General features: G+C 39.6%; 1 protein-coding gene across 1 annotated transcript in view; it reads left to right on the top strand.

Annotated features, from left to right (window-relative positions):
* The window catches only part of reck (reversion-inducing-cysteine-rich protein with kazal motifs), a 170180-nt gene that overhangs the window by 137008 nt on the left and 15301 nt on the right, over window positions 1-17871 (top strand). Inside the window, exon 15 of the mRNA XM_078539778.1 lies at window positions 1642-1851. Within this exon, the coding sequence (XP_078395904.1) occupies window positions 1642-1851 (210 nt within the window). The remainder of the gene's footprint in view (window positions 1-1641; window positions 1852-17871) is intronic.

The following is a 17871-nucleotide window of genomic DNA, read 5'->3' as shown; positions in this document are numbered from 1 at the left end:
CCATACCATGGGGCATTACCTGTGCAATACACATTCCAGTCATTATTAGTAGCATTGAGAAATGCAGCGCAAGTTGCATAGTTAGATCGCTATCTGCGCTGGGGAAATGCACAGTCTGTGTAGCACTGCTTCACACCCCATGGTTTGTAAAGTAAGGATTTAAACAAGATTTTGTATTCCCCTATAAATTTATCCATTGAATTGTCTCTTGTGTCTTTTAATGTTTGATTAAGGTCTAAGCCCCCTCAAAAGCCTGGATTTTAGAGTTAATGTTTTCTGTAAGAGCTTATATTTTCTAATAGAGTTGTAATGTTATGAGCTGCATTTGGATTTGCCATCTGAATGCTTACAGTGTGTTATTTCCATGAAAACATCAGTACATTCAGCTATCTGTGCTGAAGGAATAGAAGGATGGGCCAAAAGGGACAAAAATGTAATCTCATATTCAAGAATGAAGAATGGCAGAAATATATAACATATTTTTCCTTGGAGCTCCAGAGGACAGTGAAGGAAGAACTGTAGAAAAGAATGTTGAACAGTGATAGATCAGTAAAAAGCTAAACATTGCTGAGGATTACGTGATTGCTTTGTTGAACACTTCCATTCTGTTCTGAAGTGTGGCCCTGGCCTAGCTGAGGCTCACCATCTTAACTTCCCTCTCTAATCTCTCAGATTTTGCTCTTCTAAGGTGCACCAAGGCAGCTCAATGCAAGTTTTCAAAATGGGATCTCCCTTCAGCCTGACTATGTGTGAACTTCAACCTGACGCATGAAACTCTTGTCATAACTTGCTTTTTTTTGTCATCCAAATCAAAAAGGATGTTACCCCAAATTGGTGCCCCTCTTTGTAGGGAGGGGAAAAGTTTGCCAAGGTTCCTACACCAGATTTCTATCTGATGGCCATTGCTGGAAAGTACATGTGTGTGGATATTGAACAAGAACTGAATCAACCTCATTCAAATAACCAGCCATTAGTCACTGTCTACACTGATATATAAAGAGAGGCATTAAAGCACTTTAAGTGACAATGGAGGAACATTGTTTTAAAAAGAAAGTGAACACTTTAATGAGATTAGGTTTATGGACATTCTTTGTATCGTTATTTTAATTTTCTAACCTGACGTATAGGTGAGTAGCTGTCCCATCTTTCCTCCGTGGCAAAAAAATGTACGAATGGTGGTTTGATGATTCAGGTCAAAATTTACATCAGCAATTAATCTTACTCAGCATTATCGTTTGTCAACATCTAGAATATCAATTTGAGATCTGCTGCACAAAGTTAACACAACATCAGGAGTTGTTGTAATTGGTCTAGATTACTAATTTGTACTTTCTAGTTTTCTCCTGTGCTTTCTCATCATTTGAAAGAAGCATTCTACTCTCATATTTGTTAGTGAATATTTTTTAAACTAATGCTGAATTTATTTAAAACTAAATTATTAGTCTGGCAATTTCAGATGTTTCCACCATACAGCAACTCATTCAGAGAATGTCAGTAAAGATGATAAAATGTTCCAGATTGTCATTGGAAATCTAACTTCTGCATGGTGCAAGAAAGGATCTAACAGGCAATGAAAGGGTAATAGTTGGAGTTAATAACTTGCTATTCTGTATACAGCAAGTGAAATTTTATGTTGTTTAGACCCACAGAATTGTTCCGTAGCTGCAATACTCAGTCGGACCAAGGAGCCAAGAATGACATGAAACTTTGGGAGAAAGGGGCCATAAAGATGCCATTTATGAATATACCTGTGAAAAATATTAAGACCTGTCAACCAGAAATGTGGAAAGCTGTTGCCTGTTCGTTACAAATCAAGCCATGCCACAGCAAGTCTGGAGAAAGTATCTGCAAGTAAGTTCTATTTTACTGGAGCATTGAGGCTTCATCTGATTGGCCACGCTAATATAAAGGTGTGTTTTTTCGTGGTTTGTGCTTTATATATTCCTTATTTCCCATTGCATGTTTTTACTATGTTGAAGCAGTTGAATGCAATGCAACGGGACAGTTAAAAAATCATATTAAAATAATTGAACAATGAATTGTATAATAAGCTTTGTCTCACCTCATCTCATTTACCTTTTCATAAGGAGCAATACACAGTACTGTTTCTGCTGCAGTTGCTGAATCACTTACTGCTTGGAAAGAGAAGCAAGGCCACATGTAGGAGGCCACAACAAACTTTTGGTATCTTGCTCATCTGGAATATGGTGCTTTTGTGGGGTAACAAGGATTTTGTCACCTCCAATTAAAAGCAAAAATTGAATTACTTACTTTTATTTGAGATTTTGAGAGGAAAAATTCCCATAATACTCTCATACAATGTAGAATTAAGGCTTGCAGCTCCTTTAGTGATGTATATTTTCTAGACAGATGTTTTGATATTGATAATCTTAGCATTTTAGCTTGAAATGCTTGCAGGTAAAATTTGTGAATTTTTTGTTCCTATGGAACTACATTTTTGCTAGACTGTTTAATCGCAAGTTCCTATAAATGGACCTTGTCCCAAATTTGGAAATCTGCACTTTTTCTATATTTTGTTTTCACAGAAGTATGTATTTTGAGGAATTCTTAGTGACCCTACTTGCAGCAGCCAATTACTGGATTTACTGCATCCTTTTGCCAAGTTACTAAGTTACCTTCAAAATGTCAGCGCAGATGCCTACAGACTAAAGAATCAAATACATTTATTTACAGTTAAATAGTTTAAGGAACAGGCAAGTTGGGACAAAACTAAGAATGCTGTTAAGTGTTGAGGCTCCCAAATTGTGTGCTGTAATAAAGGAGGCTTCATGAGTCGCAAAGGATAGGGGAAGAAAGTACAAACCAGATATCATTTGAGAGAGGAACAGTGAGCCTTATCTTAGAAGAGACAAGAAGGAACGAGAAAATGTAGCTGCGTGAGAAGAAACGGTTGTGGAGGAGCAAAATAACCAATAGGAAAAGGCTAGAATGTATGTGTTAATGCAAGAAGAATTAAGATTAAACTTGGGTAAGGACAATCGATGCTTGGGCAGCAGCAAAGTATCATTACTTGAATTGAAATTGAGCTACACTCAGCGATGCATTCCAGGTTAAATATTTTTAGAAGAGTTGAGGAAAGCAGAATAGGAAGGAGGTGTAGTATTTATTTATGAGGAAACAAATTTCAACAGTGAAAAGGAATAATTTTGCCAGCGATAATGTACAGACAAAGTCTATGGTTTGAACTACAGAACAAAGCAATGCAGGCCATCAAATTGTTGGAAAGAAATTGAGGAGGTAGTTTACAAATAATTTAGAGTGTGCGTAAGCAATAGGACAGCAATAATGGAGACCTTTATTCAGAGTTCAGTCATCAGAACATATTAGGGAGGAATATATGGATGTATTCGGTGCTGTTTTCTGAGTTAGTGCATAAGTTGATGTGGAAAGATGCAAATAATGGATCTAGTTCTGGGTCATAATTCCTGGAACAGGTCAGCAACAGGAAGAAACAGGAAGCAACGGGGAGGAAAAACAATTAAGAACAAGCAATCAAAATATAATTAGGGGTAAGCAATCAAAATGTAATTAATGTTAATGCCAAAACAGGAAAGGAAAGATCAGCCAAAATCAAAGTTGATTAATTGGAAAAGAAGAAATGACGAAGGATTGAAAGAAGACTTGGCCTAAATAAATTTGAGAAAGAAGTTAACTTATAACACAATGGATAAATGGGAAATATCTCAGTATGAGTTTAGTATAGCACAGCCAGTAACTTGTTATGCTTTCGCATCACCCCATTGAGGCTTGCTTTGGTTAACTCCAGTCTGTACCGCATTGCTTATATAATAATTAATTTAAAACATCCCAGTGACTTCTCTCCTTCTCAACTGATCCTCTCAATGGACAGAATCCAGAAACAGCATTGCATCGATCTCTAGGACTGCCATTTGTAGTGATGATACAAGTTTTCTCACAAGGTCTCTTGCAAGTATTATAAACATCATCTTGAAAAAAGAATTGTCCAGAAGTTATCCAAAACAATACGGTAGCAGTTCAGAATTGATTGTCCATTGTGGATTGTGACTGCCTATTTTAAGCCAAAGAAATTAATATATCCTTTGCATGACTTAAGAAAACAACCTGCATTTATTTCGCGCCATTCATGACCTCAGGTTGTTCTCAGGTAGTACTTCACAGTCATTGAGTGAAGGCATTGTTGTATTGTAGGAAATGTGACAGCCAATTTGCACACAAGCTCCATCACACAACACTGAGATAAATGACCAGATGATCTGCTTTTGTGATGTTGATTGAGGGATAAATATTGGCTAGGACACCTAGATGGACAGTCCTGCTCTTCTTTAAATAATGCAATGGGATTTTGTGAGGGCAAACAATGTTCAGTTTGAAACACAACTCCTTTGACAATGTAGCATTCCCTCAGTACTGTACTGGAGTGTCACTCTAGATTTTCTGTTCCAGAATGGAACTTGTACTCTCAACCTCACTCAGAAACCGGATTGCTATCACTCAGGCATGGCTGGCATGTTAAAAGGAACTTAATGTGAATCCAGCCATTGTACTTGGGACATAAATAGCCTTGAACTTCAATCTATTCACTTAGCATTTTTTTAATTCTTTTTTGGGATGTGGGCGTCGCTGGCTAGGCCAGCATTTATTGGTTATTTAGAGGGCATTTAAGAGTCAACCACATTGCTGTGGTTCTGGAGTCACGTGTAGGCCAGACCAGGTAAGATGACAGATTTCCTTCCCTAAAGTACATTAGTGAACCAGATGGGTTTTTACAACAATGGTTTCATGACCATCATTAGACTTTTAATTCCAGATATCCTGCCGAGGTGGGATTCGAACCCGGGTTCCTGGATCACTAGTCCAGCGACAATACCACTACGCCATCGCCTCCCCTAAGAACAACTCTGCTGTTCTTCAAGGAGCACGATTGTAATGGTTGGGAAATGAACAGATTAAGTGTTATTTATATAGTCCTGTCTTGTGTTGTGGCACCACCTTCGTGTAGAAAACCTTTCATGACGTAAATATTTCAGTAGGTTAAAGGTTGAACCTTATGGTGACTCTGACCAAATATGCTTGCATCATTTCCAGGAAATGTGACTTGCAAACCAAAATATATTCCATTGCTGATGCCAAGGTAGTAGAAATAAAAAGAAAGAGATAAAAAGACTACTGCTAAAAACCTCCAATTTCTTCTGAGATTGGGGTACTTGTAATGTGGGATAGGTCCGTTGGTGCCTGAAGGGAGGAGGGCAAGTGGAATTTGGGGTGAAGACCTTTCATTGGAACAGTGTTGGCAGGGGTTCTGAGCCTATACTATTGACCAATTTTCTTCTCCACTGGCACACCAACTTGCTTTGCTAACATTTCCTGTTTAAATTTTGGATCTGCAGTTGTAACTGTAGTTTCACTATTTCCACATTGTCTCACTTTTTTGTTTATATCCTGTGTCATCTTATCCTCCAATTTGTACGTTCTTTGGCCTTTTTGGTTCATTCCATCACCTCACTGATCTTTTATACCATTTAAAGGTTTTTTTTTACTAAGCAGTTTGCAGCGTATTTACCTGTTAAGTTCCTCTCTTTGACTGGTGTGTCTATTATAATCTCCTCTTTCCCTATGTTATTTTTCTTTTTCCAACCTTACTAAACTACCTCCTTTTAGAATGCAGCTCTGATGAAGCGTGCACACCAGAAAGATCATAATTTGTCTTTTCACTTTACAGATGCTAACTGACCTGCTGTGTACTTCCAGCATTTTCTGTTTATTTTAACCAGCATCCCTTGATGACCTGTCATTTTCTTGGAATGTAATTTCCTAATTTCCCCAAGTAGTGAGAATCCTTCACAAGATCTTGGTAGGGTTAATGATCATGGATCTTTGTTATTCTTTCATGGGATGTGGGCATCGCTGGCAAGGCATCATTTGTTGCCCATCCCTAATTGCCCCTGAGAACATGGTGGTGAGTCTCGTCCTTGAGCTGCTGCAGTCCATCTAGTGATGCTGGATTGTCCGTCCAGTTGTTTTCTTTTTACTCCTTTGAGCTCTCTTGTCATTCCTTATTCCTTCTGAATATATTGGCACAGGAGGAGAGCCAGAAACCATATACAACCTGAAATATTATCACCTGACTGTTCTTGTGCAGGGAACCTAAATAAAGTTGGATTTCCAGAAGTCAGTGATGCTAGCACTTGTGTCCAGGAAAGTTCAGCTCAAAGGATTTCTCGTGTGAAATGGAAGAGATTTGGGCTAAAGCCATAAGTACAATCCATTGTGATGCAATATCTGCGAGGTTTTACCTTAAAACGGTAAAGCACCCTTTCTTAGCTCAGCTTCATTCTGTTGTTGTTTTGGATTATTTCTCACATTTGACAGGAGCACCTTATGGATCCAGGCTTTGAAAAGGTACATGAAAACTTGAACCTTTTATTAACACAAACTCCCATTAAAAAATAACTTTGATTTTCTGCAAGATAATGCAATATTAGTTTGACATTATTTTGAGAAATTTTAATGTTCTTAAGAATTAAAATTATAACTTGTTTAATAGCTTTTCATTCTGACAATTTAAGCACCAAGCATGATAAACACGACAGCTGTTAGATTCTCGGAAGGTCCCACAGCTGTCAGAGGTGAGTAACCAATCAATCTTTTGCGTGAAGAGCATTTGCCAGAAGAAATTCCTGCTTTTCAGATCGTATCAATTGAACCACTGAAGAAGGCAGATGGATCTGGGTTTAATGTTTCAAATGAAGGGTCGCAACTCAGGCAATGCAGCACTTCCTCAGTGTCAACCTAGATTTTGCACCCAAGGCTTGGAGTGGAACTTGAACTTTCTGATAATACCTATGTACGCTTAACTTCCCCTTTCACATAGCTATTGATGGTAGCTAACACTGATTGATCTCTCACCAACCAAAGCAGCAGCCTACACCAAGCTTTGGAGCAAGGATGTGCAGCAGATGTTTGTCATGCCTGCATTGCAGCTAAAATAATCTAATATCCATTTAGGATGATTACAATTAATCTGGTTCCCTATCCAGGACAAATATGTCTGCAGAAAGTGTAAGCACCTCGAGAAATTCCAAATCAGAATTATTGATCTGGAGGCCGAAATGCAGATACTGCGCAACATAAGGGAGGGGGAGAAATATCTGGACACTTTGTTCCAGAAGGCAGCCACACCTCTTAGAATAGGGTTTTCTGTTTTGTCAGTGGTCAGGGATAGGAGGATGTGACTGTGAGTGAGGGAGGTGAAGGGACCACACAGACAGTAATGGAGGAACCTCAGACTTTGCATTTGTCAAACAGGTTTGAGGTGCCCATAACCTGTGTGGGCGAAAGCGAGGTCTGCAAGGTGGACGAGCAGGCTGGCTATGGCATCATGGTGCAGGAAGCCGTTCAAGCAGCGGGGAGCAAACAGGAATGTAGTGGTAATAGGGGACAGTACAGTGAGGGGGATGATACTGTTCTCTGCAACCAAGAGCGAGACTCCGAAAGGCTGTGTTTCCTGGCGGTGCCTGGGTTCAGGACATCTGCTCAAGGCTGGAGAGAAACTTGTAGTGGGAGGGAGAGGATCCAGTCATCGTGGTCCATGTAGGTTCCAACAACATAGGCAAGATAATATGAGGAGCTAGGTACCAAATTAAGAAGCTGAACCTCAAAGATAATAATCTCTGGATTATTACCTGAGCCACATGCAAATTGGCATAGGGCAAATAAGATTAGAGCGATTAACGCATGGCTCAAAGACTGGTGTGGGAGAAGTGGGTTCTGGTTCGTGGGGCACTAGCACCAGTACTGGGGAAAGTGGGAGCTGTACCATTGGGACAGTCTACACCTGAACCATGCTGGGACAAGTGTTCTTACGAATCGCATAACTAGGGAGGGCTTTAAACTAAACAAGGGGGATGAGGGATCAAGCTTAGGTAGAGGTAGCAAATCAAGAGGTAGATTCAAGGCCGGAGAGCATAATAGCAATATGGGAAATGAGGGTCATAGAATAGCAGGAAGGGTCAGAGAGATAAAACTTAAGAATGCACCAGTTGTCAAAACTGGATATTACAAAGATAACAAAAAGACAAAACTAAAGTTTCTGTATCTGAATGCACGTAGCTTTCATAACAAAGTAAATAAATTGATAGCGCACATTGGAGTAAATAAATATTATCTGATAGTCATTACGGAAACATGGCTGCAGGACGAGAAGGACTGGGTCCTGAATATTGATGGGTAAATGACATTCAAGAAGAATAGGAAGCTAGGTAAAGGTGGAGGGTTAGCACTGTTGATCAGTGATAGCATTGGTGCAATAGTTAGAGATAATCTTGGTTCAGGAGATCAGGATGTAGAATTGGCTTGGGTGGAGAATGACTAAAAGGTGAATCAGGAGAAAGAAATTAGAGTTTGAGAGAAAGTTAGCTAGAAATGTAAAAACAGATAGCAAGAGTTTCTACTTATTTAAAAAGATAAAGAGTAGTGTTATGATCATAGCAGATGTTAATTGCTGTGCAAACCAAATCCCAGAGGGAAACTTGGCTTACGGGCCATACCCTTTTTTTTGTATTCTGAAAACGAGAAGGGGATGTACTGATCTCAGGAGTAAGAAGCCCAGCAACACTGTTTGGGATTTTAAAAATTAAAAGTAAAAGTTTTATTAACAAGAATAAAAGAAAACTTAAGCACACAAGATTACAGATACACAATTCAACTTAGTCTTACAAAACATTCCCCCAAAAAGACTCTCTACTTGGCCTGACCCACAAGTAAACACCTTCCAGGCAACACTTCTCCTTTATAGTTGTTTAACTATAAAAAAAATCCAGTAACATTACCCAAGGAAAACTGTTGTAGCTTCAATAAAGGCATACCACATGACCTTAAGTCTCTTCCACTCTGCTGTTAAAACCCAAACTAAAGAATAAAACTGCTTTTTGCAGCCCAAGACTTTTCTGGCTTGACTGGATGGTTGATTCAAACTGCACCCCCTGTCAGCCACAGCTCCAACTATAGCGCCAGCTGCTACATCTCACACCTCCAGCTCAACAGCTCAAACAGCTACAGCCCAGTTCCAGCTCAACAGCTACAGTCCCCCTAAGCTCCCCACAGGAACTCTAAAATACCTTTTTTTCCCCCTATCATCTCAGGCTCCATTGTTTTCACACCTCTTTGAAACTCATTCTTCCAAATATAAGATTTTTCATGTTTCCATCTTGTCTTTGCTTTTGGGTCAATAAAATATAATATGCCACTTCTATTCATCTATGAAACTCCTGCAAGATACAAACATGCCTCTTGTCAGCTCTGACTACCCGTTGATATTCAAACAACCTCTCACCTTATCTAAAAATGCAAATGTTAGGTTTGAGGTACAAGTGAATAGGTTAGATTTAACATCTCTATCCTTTTCATGTTTTAAACCCTCCCAGACAACCTGCCTCCTATTAATCTCTGCCCAGCTTAATTAAATCTCTCTTTCTCACACTCGCTCGCTCACACGCACGCACCCTTCTTCCCAGAATAGCACAATATTCCCTAAAAATAGTTTTAAAAAACATCCATTTCTCACAGTAAGTAAAGTGAGTGTTGGTCCTCTAGAGATTGACAGTGGAGAGTTAATAGTAGATAATAAGGAAATGGATGAAATGAACAAATATTTTACTTCTGTCTTCACTATAGAAGCTATAAAAAAACACTCCAGTAATAGCTGTAAATCAGGAGGTGGAAGGGAGAGGGGAACTTGGTGAAATTACAATCACTAGGGAAGCGGTACTGAGAAACTGATGGAGCTGTGGGCTGACAAGTCTCCAGGTCCTGGTGGACTTCATCCTAGGGTCTTAAAAGAGGTGGCTAATTAGATAGTCGATGCGTTGGTGTTAATTTTCTAAAATTCACTAGATTCTGGAAAGCTTCCATCAGACAGGAAAGAAGCACATATAACCCCTCTATTCAAGAAGAGAGAGAGGCAGAAAACAGGAAACTATAGGCCAGTTTGCCTGACATCTGTTGTGGGGAAGGTATTACAATCGATCATTAGGGAGGTTATCGCTGGGCACTTCGAGAAACGCAAGGTAATCAGGAAGAGTCAGCATGGTTTTATGAAAGGGAACTCATGTTTAACCAATTTGTTGGAGTTCTTTGAAGGAGTAAAATGCGCTGTGGATAAAGCGGAGCCTGTAGACGTGCTGTACTTGAATTTCCAGAAGGCATTTGATAAGGTGCCACATCAAAGGTTATTGCGGGAAATAGAAGCTCAGGGTGTAGGGGGTAACATATTAGCATGGATAGAAGATGGCTAGCTGGCAGAAAACAGAGTGTATACATAAATGGGCGGTCTTCTGATTGGCAGGATGTGATGAGTGGAGTCCTGCTGGGGTCTGTGCTGGGTCCTGAGCTTTTCACAATTTATATCAATTACTTAGATGAGGGGAGTGAAGGTATGGTAGCTAAATTTGCAGATGAGACAAAGATAGGTAGGAAAGTATGTTATGAAGAGAACATGAGGTTGCAAACAGAGATGGGTTGAGCAAGTGGGCAAAAATCTAGCAGGTGGAGTATAATGTGGGAAAATGTGAAGTTGTTCACTTTGTCAGGAAGAATAAAAAAGCAGAGTATTGCTTAAATGGAAAACGACTTTAGAATTCCAAGGTGCAGAGAGATCTAGGTGATCTAGTACATGAGTCACAAAAAGTTAGTATGCAGGTACAGCAAGTAATTAAGAAAGCTAATGGAATACTATCCTTTATTCTGAGAGGAATTGAACATAAAAGTAAGGAAGTTATGCTTCAGTTATACAGGGAATAGTGAGACCACATCTCAAATACTATTTGCAGTTTTGGTCTCCTTAGTTAAAGAAGGATGTAAATGCATCGAAGGCGATTCGGAGGAGGTTTACTAGATTGATACCTGGAATGAGCAGGTTGTCTTATGAGAAAAGGTTTGATAGACTGGGCTTGTTTGCACTGGACTTAGAAGAGTGTGGGGTGACTTCATTGAAGTATATAAGATCCTGAATGTTATTGACAAGGTCCACATGGAAAGGATGTTTCCTTTTGTGGATGAGTCCAGAAATAGGGGGCACTCTTTTAAAATTAGGGGTCGCCCCTTTAGGACAGAAATGAGGAGAATTTTTTTCTCTGAGGGTTGTGCGACTTTGGAACTCTGCCTCAGAAGGTGATAGAGGTGGTGTGGTTGACTATTTTTAAGGCAGGGGTGGATTCTTGTTAGGCAAGGGAGTCAAAGATTATCGGGGTAGATGGGCGACGGAGCAGGTTCAAGGGGCCAAATGGCCTACGTCACCTATTTCCTATGTTTGAATGCAAATGGTACAAAAACAGAAAATGCTGAAAAAGCTCAGCAGGTCTGGCAGCACCTGCGGAAAGAGAAACAAAACCGATGTTTTGAGTCTGACTCTTCTTTGGAGCAATACAGACTCAAAATGTTAACTCTGTTTCTCTCTCCACAAATGCTGCCAAATCTTCTGAGTTTTTCCGCCATTTTACAACCATACGAACATACAAATTAGGAGTAGGAGTAAGTTTAAGTGTTTAATTCTTTAAGTTTTTTTTAATTTTTAAATGAATATTTCTACTTTGATTATTCATCAGTTATGTTTTGTTAAAACTTTCATCAAACATAGTCCACCAAAAATATTTCTACCTAATTTAATTTGACTAAATAAATTCAAATTGGTTCACATTTTGATGTTTCTTCTCTATACTTTCTGACCACAGCACCAGGAATTACAATTCCCACATGCATCCCCCAACAAAGCTACCGCAACTCACACTGGATTTTTTTCATGCTATTTCTCTGGTCTGCTCCCTTTCATCCTGCAGTTTCCCTGTGCAGCCTTGTGAAAGCTACAAGAAATTGGGGGCAGGGGTGAGGGCAACTGCAGAAGTGTACAGATGAGAAAGGAAGGAAAGAGAAATGAGAGTAGAAATAAAGGAGCAAGGGGAGGAAACAAGAGAAATGAAGAAGAGAGTGAAGAGACACGTGCTGATAAGTTGAGAAGAAATGATGCATGCATGTGCAAGTGTCATCCTCCCAAGAAACAAACTTCTGATTTTATTTCTACATTTAAGCAATGCAATGGCCCAGTAAATGGCCAGTGAAGAATGAGAGAGAGAGAGAGAGAGGTAGACAGACATACACAGATTTTGCAGGAGAGGGAACCACCCTCCTTGAGGGGGCACAGGGTGGGGGAGGTGGAGAAATGGATTTGGTGGTGGTAACAAGGAAAAAGACAGATATATTTTAAGAATAACAGAAGCGAGAGGGGAGCAGACTGTGAGCTTCTAAGAACCCAGTCAATACTGAAAAGCAAGAATAAAATCTCAGTGGAGAATATGGGAGTGGAAGAGAAAGAGAAAAGAACTTGAGTGGGAATGAGATGACAGAAGGACTTATTACTGTTGGGAGTGAAGAAAGAGAGCTACTGGAAGGGGGAAGTCCCTGTTTTATGGAGAGTGCAGGAAGAGAGAGAAAAAAGCTCTTGTGAGGGTGGCATCTCTGGTCTGTGCTGGGAGTGGGGGCAGGAATTGCTGTGGGTGTGTAAAACATTGCAGGATAAATTTTATGGAGCTTCACTCCTGGCATGCAGCTTTGCTTAATGAAGCACAGATTTGATGCAAGCCCAACTTGTGCCACACCCAATTTTCTGGTTTTAAAAATGAATGATTAAAAAAAATGGGAAAGTGATGGGTTGGCCATATGTATGCCTAAACCAAACTCTGTTGTGTGCTGCTGTGAAAATTTACTTGAACATATGAATTAGGAGCAGGAGTAGACCACTCGGCTCCTCGAGCCTGCTCGCCATTCAATAAGGTCGTGGCTGATCTGATTGTAACCTCAACTCCACATTCCCACCTATCCCTGATAACCTTTCACCCCCTTGTTTATCAAGAATCTATCCAGCTCTGCCTTAAAAATATTCAAAGACTCTGCTTCAATTGCCTCTTGAGGAAGAGAGTTCCAAAGGCTCACGACCCCCTGAGAGAAAATATTTCTCCTCATCTCTGTCTTAAATGGGTGACTTCTTATTTTTAAAACTAGGGTGACCCCTAGTTTTAGATTCTCCTACAAGAGGAAATATCCTCTCCCCATCCACCCTGTCAAGACCCTCAGAGTCTTATATGTTTTAATCAAGTCGTCTCTTACTCTTCTAAACTTCAGGGATACAAGCCTAGCCTGTCCAACCTTTCCTCCTAAGACAACTTTCCTATCCCATGTATTGGTCTAGCAAATCTTCTCTGAATTTCTTCCAATGCATTTACACCCTTCTTTAAATAAATAAGGAGACCAGTACTGTACACAGTATTCCAGATGTGGTCTCACCAATGCAATAACTGAAGCATAACCTCCCTACTTTTGTATTCCATTCTCCTCGCCATAAACAATAACTTTCTATTAGCTTTCTTAATTACCTGCATACTAACCGATTGCGATTCATGCACGAGGACACCCAGATCCCTCTGCATCTTAAGAGCTCTGCAATCTCTCATCATTTAGATAATATACTTCTTTTTCATTCTTCCTTGCCAAAATGGACAATTTTACATTTTCTCACATTATATTCCATTTGCCGGAATTTTGCCCACTCACTTACCCTATCTATATCCCTTCATTGCCTCCTTATATCCTCTTCACAACTTACTTTCCTACCTATCTTTGTGTCATCAGCAAATTTAGGAACCATACCTTTGGTCCCTTCATTAAAGTAATTTATATGAATTATAAATCCCTGTGGCACAGCACTTGTTATATCTTGCCAACTAGACAATGACCCATTTATGCCTATTCTGTTTCCTGTTAGCCAGCCAATCTTCTGTCTATGCCATATGTTACCCCCTACTCCATGAGCTTTTATTTTCCACAATAACCTTTGATATGGCACCTTATCAAATGCTTTCTCGAAATCTAAGTCCAGTCTATCCACCTTTATCCACAGTGCATGCTACTTCCTCAAAGAACTCTAATAAATTATTTAAACATGATTTCCCTATCACAAAACCATGTTGACCCTGCCTGATTACCTTGAATTTATCTAAGTGCCCTTCTATAAAGCCTTTAAGAATGACTTCTAAATTTTCCCTGTGACAGATGTTAAGCTAACTGGCCTGTAGTTTGCTGCTTTTTATCTGTCTCCTCTTTGAAGAAAGGAGTTTGTAACAGGACTCAGGCTTCACACTCTATGGTTTTAATATACATATTATATATCCTCATGGCTAATTTCTAAAATTTTAAACCTGGGCAGTGACCTTTTAAAATGTCTGAAGCTATGTCTAGCTGTGACCCTCGATCAATAAGGGTTATCTGGCAGTATCGCAGAAACTTACGCCTTGTTATCTCTGAAGAGACGCTAACGACCCCTTGGGCTGCAGAGACCAAATTCAAAAGTAACTATACCAAGGTTCTGCATTTCAGAACCTAGGCTGGCCAACTGAAGTCTATGAGTCTGCTAGGATAAAGAGCCCTGCAACCTTCCTTTCAAATCCGTAATGGTTGGAGAGTTAACAATATCAGGAACCCAGACAAAGGGATATACACCCTTTGTCAAAGCCAATGTTGAGAGGTGGGAATCATGTGACATGACCCCCCTAGCTGGTGGAACCTGTTATATTGCTTTGTGGAGCTACAAAGCAATCTGCCATCTTTCCATCTACCATGCAGCATCACAGAAAAGGGGCTCTGTCCAGGCTTGAATGCCTGGCCCCATCTACACGGTTTTTACTGGAACTTATGAATTTCTGTACCATCGTCTACAAGACTGATTCATCTCCACGTGCTTGTCTCATTGTGGAAGTCATCTCTACTGGAAAAGTGAATTATCCAGCATCAGTTTTAAGCCTGTCGACTTCTGTGAAGGAATACACTATTGGACTTTGATTCTGGACTCAAGTGAAACAATAATTCCTTCTTCTGTGGCCTTTGCCCCGTAAATGTTTCTTTTTCCATCCCTCTTTTTATATAGCGACCCCTCCCCCACCCCTCCTGCATTTTGAGTATGTGCAAATAAACTAATCCCTTTGAGTTCATCCTATCTCGAGTTTGCTGTGGGCTTATTAATAGAAATTTGATCACTCCAAAACTGAGGGGTTCAGAAATACGCCACCACTTATATAGGGGAAAAAGTAAATCAAAATCACCTTTCTGTTTACAGATGGGTGGTGAGAGGAGAAATCAGGGCTGTTTAAATTAATCTCCCCTCCTGCCTGTAACAAGTTACATTTGCTATTTTCCAATCTAAGGGAACCTTCCTCAAATCTAGGGAATTTTGGAAAATTAAAACCAGTGCATCAACCATCTCACTAGCCACTTCTTTTAAGACCCTAGGATGAAGTCCATCAGGACCCAGAGACTTGTTAGCCCACAGCTCCAACAATTTGCTCAGTATCGCTTCCCTGGTGATTGTAATTTTCTTGAGTTCCTCCTTCCCTTCCATTTCCTGATTTACAGCTAATTCTGGGAATTTACTTGTATCCTCTGTAGTGAGAATGGATACAGAGTACCTGTTCAATTCATCTGATTTCTTATTTTACACTATTAATTCCCCAGACTCACTTCTATAGGACTAACGCTCACTTCAACTCTTCCTTTTTAAATATCTATAGAAACTCTTACTATCCATCTTTATATTTCTAGCTAGCTTTCTCTTGTACTCTAATTTCCACCCCCCCCATTAATCTTTTAGCTATTCTTTGCTGTTTTATATATTCCGCCCAAACTTCTGACCTGCCACTGATCCTTATGCAATTATGTGCTTTTTCTTTAAGTTTGCTACTGTCTTTAACTTTTTTAATTAACCACAGATGGTGGATCCACCCCTTGGAATTTTTCTTTCTTGTTGGAATATATCTATTACGTACATTTTGAAATATGCCTTTAAATGTTTGCCACTGCATTTCTATTGACCTATCCCTTAACCCCATTTGCCAGTTCACTTCAGCTAGCTCTGCTTTCATGCTTTCATGATTGTTCTTATTTAAGTTTAAAATACTAGTCTTGGACTCATTCTTCTCTCTCTCAAACTGAATGTAAAATTCAATCATATTATGATCACTGCTACCTAGGGATATCTTCACTGTGAGGTCATTACTCCTACCTCATTGTACAATACCAGGTCTAGTATAGCCTGCTCTTTTAAGAAACTATCCTGAAAACATTCTCTGAATTCCTCATCCAGGCTACTTTTTGCCCACCTGATTTTTCCAGTCTATATTAGATTAAATTCCCCCATGATTATCAACGTACCTTTCTGACAAGCTCCCATCATTTCATTCTTTATACTCCATCCTACTGTGTGGGCGCTGCTCAGGGGCCCGTTGTGATGAAAGTATAATCATTTTCATAATATTTTTCTGGTTTATTGTGAAGTAGGTTTATGGGGGTAAGTATAGTTGGATCTGTGTGAGATTTAATTACATTCCGCAGTCAAGTAGACTGCAAGTTTGAAATCATCAAAAGAAGCTAGGCGCTTGACATGCTTATGAGTAAACATGGATGTTGGCTTAGCATGTAAGGTGTGAAGGGAATTTGCATTTTTAGATAAATGAAGGGATATTTGGATTTCAAAGGGACCTTAGTCTGTTTACAACTAGCCAGATAAGCAAGACTAAGGAATGTGTTTATTTTTTTCCAAAGGTTACTGACAATATATTGGCAACTTGAAAGTTTATATATTATGAGGAAGATACAATTTCAAAGACATATGGAACAATAGAATTTACATATTAAAAAGAGAGTAATATATATAAAGGAGAAGGAAAGGCCATGTAAGATCTAACAGGAATGTGTGAAACAGCCTTAATGAAGCCTCCAGCATTTGTGCATAAGTCTGCTATATATCAGAACTGAAGTTGGGGAAAAGCCATTTGGAATTCCACTGTCAAGTGGTAACTATGTTAATTTGCTGTACAGCACTCCCACAAGTGACTTTGTCTTTATCATTTCTCATCTTTACCCAAACCGTTTCTACCTCCTGGTTTCTTGAACTTAGGTCATCCCTCTCTATTGTGCCAATACCATCATTAATTAGCAGAGCCACCCCTTCACCTTTTCCTAGCTTACTGTCCTTCCTAAATGTCATGTACCCTTCAATATTCATGTACGAAACTATGTCATCCTGCAGCCATGTCTCTCTAATGGCTATCAGATCGTACTTATTTCTTTCTATTTGAGCTATCAGTTCACCTGTTTTGTTTCAAATGCAATGTGCATTCAAATACAGAACCTTTAGTTTTGTCCCTTTATCATTTTTGTAACCTCTAGCCTTATCTGCTGAGTTAGTATTAGATTTGTACTCTCTATCCCTTCCTGTCATGGTCTGTTTATCATTTCCCATATTAGTACCTTTCTCTCTTGTCTGTTTTTATTTCAGGTTTCCAGCATCATTAAGACAAATGGTACTTTGGCCTTTCTTGCAAGGGGTTTGGAGTACAAGAGTAAAGCAGTTTTGCGACAATTGTACAGGGCTTTAGTGAGATCACAGTGCACAGTTTCTGCCTCTTAATAAGGAAGGATATACTTGCCTTGGAGAGGGGGTACAACGAATATTCACTAGGTTGATTCCTGGGATTAGAGGGTTGCCTGATGAGGAGAGATTGAATTGAATGAGTCTATATTCTCGAGTTTAGAAAAATGAGAGGTGATCTCATTGAAACGTATAAGATTCTGAGAGGGCTGACAGGGTAGATGCTGAGAGGCTGTTCCTTTGGCAAGGGGCATAATCTCAAGTGTATGGTGACAGCCATTCAGACTGAGATGACTCTGTCAGTCGGTTGTGAATCTTTGGAATTCCCTACCCTAGAGGGCTGTTGATGCTAAGCCATCGAGTATGTTCAAGGCTGAGATGAACAGATTTTTATGCTCTAA

This window comes from Cetorhinus maximus, chromosome 4 (genome assembly GCF_964194155.1).
Source record: "Cetorhinus maximus chromosome 4, sCetMax3.hap1.1, whole genome shotgun sequence".
Taxonomy (NCBI): Eukaryota; Metazoa; Chordata; class Chondrichthyes; order Lamniformes; family Cetorhinidae; genus Cetorhinus; species Cetorhinus maximus.
This window is presented reverse-complemented; position numbering and strand designations above follow the sequence as displayed.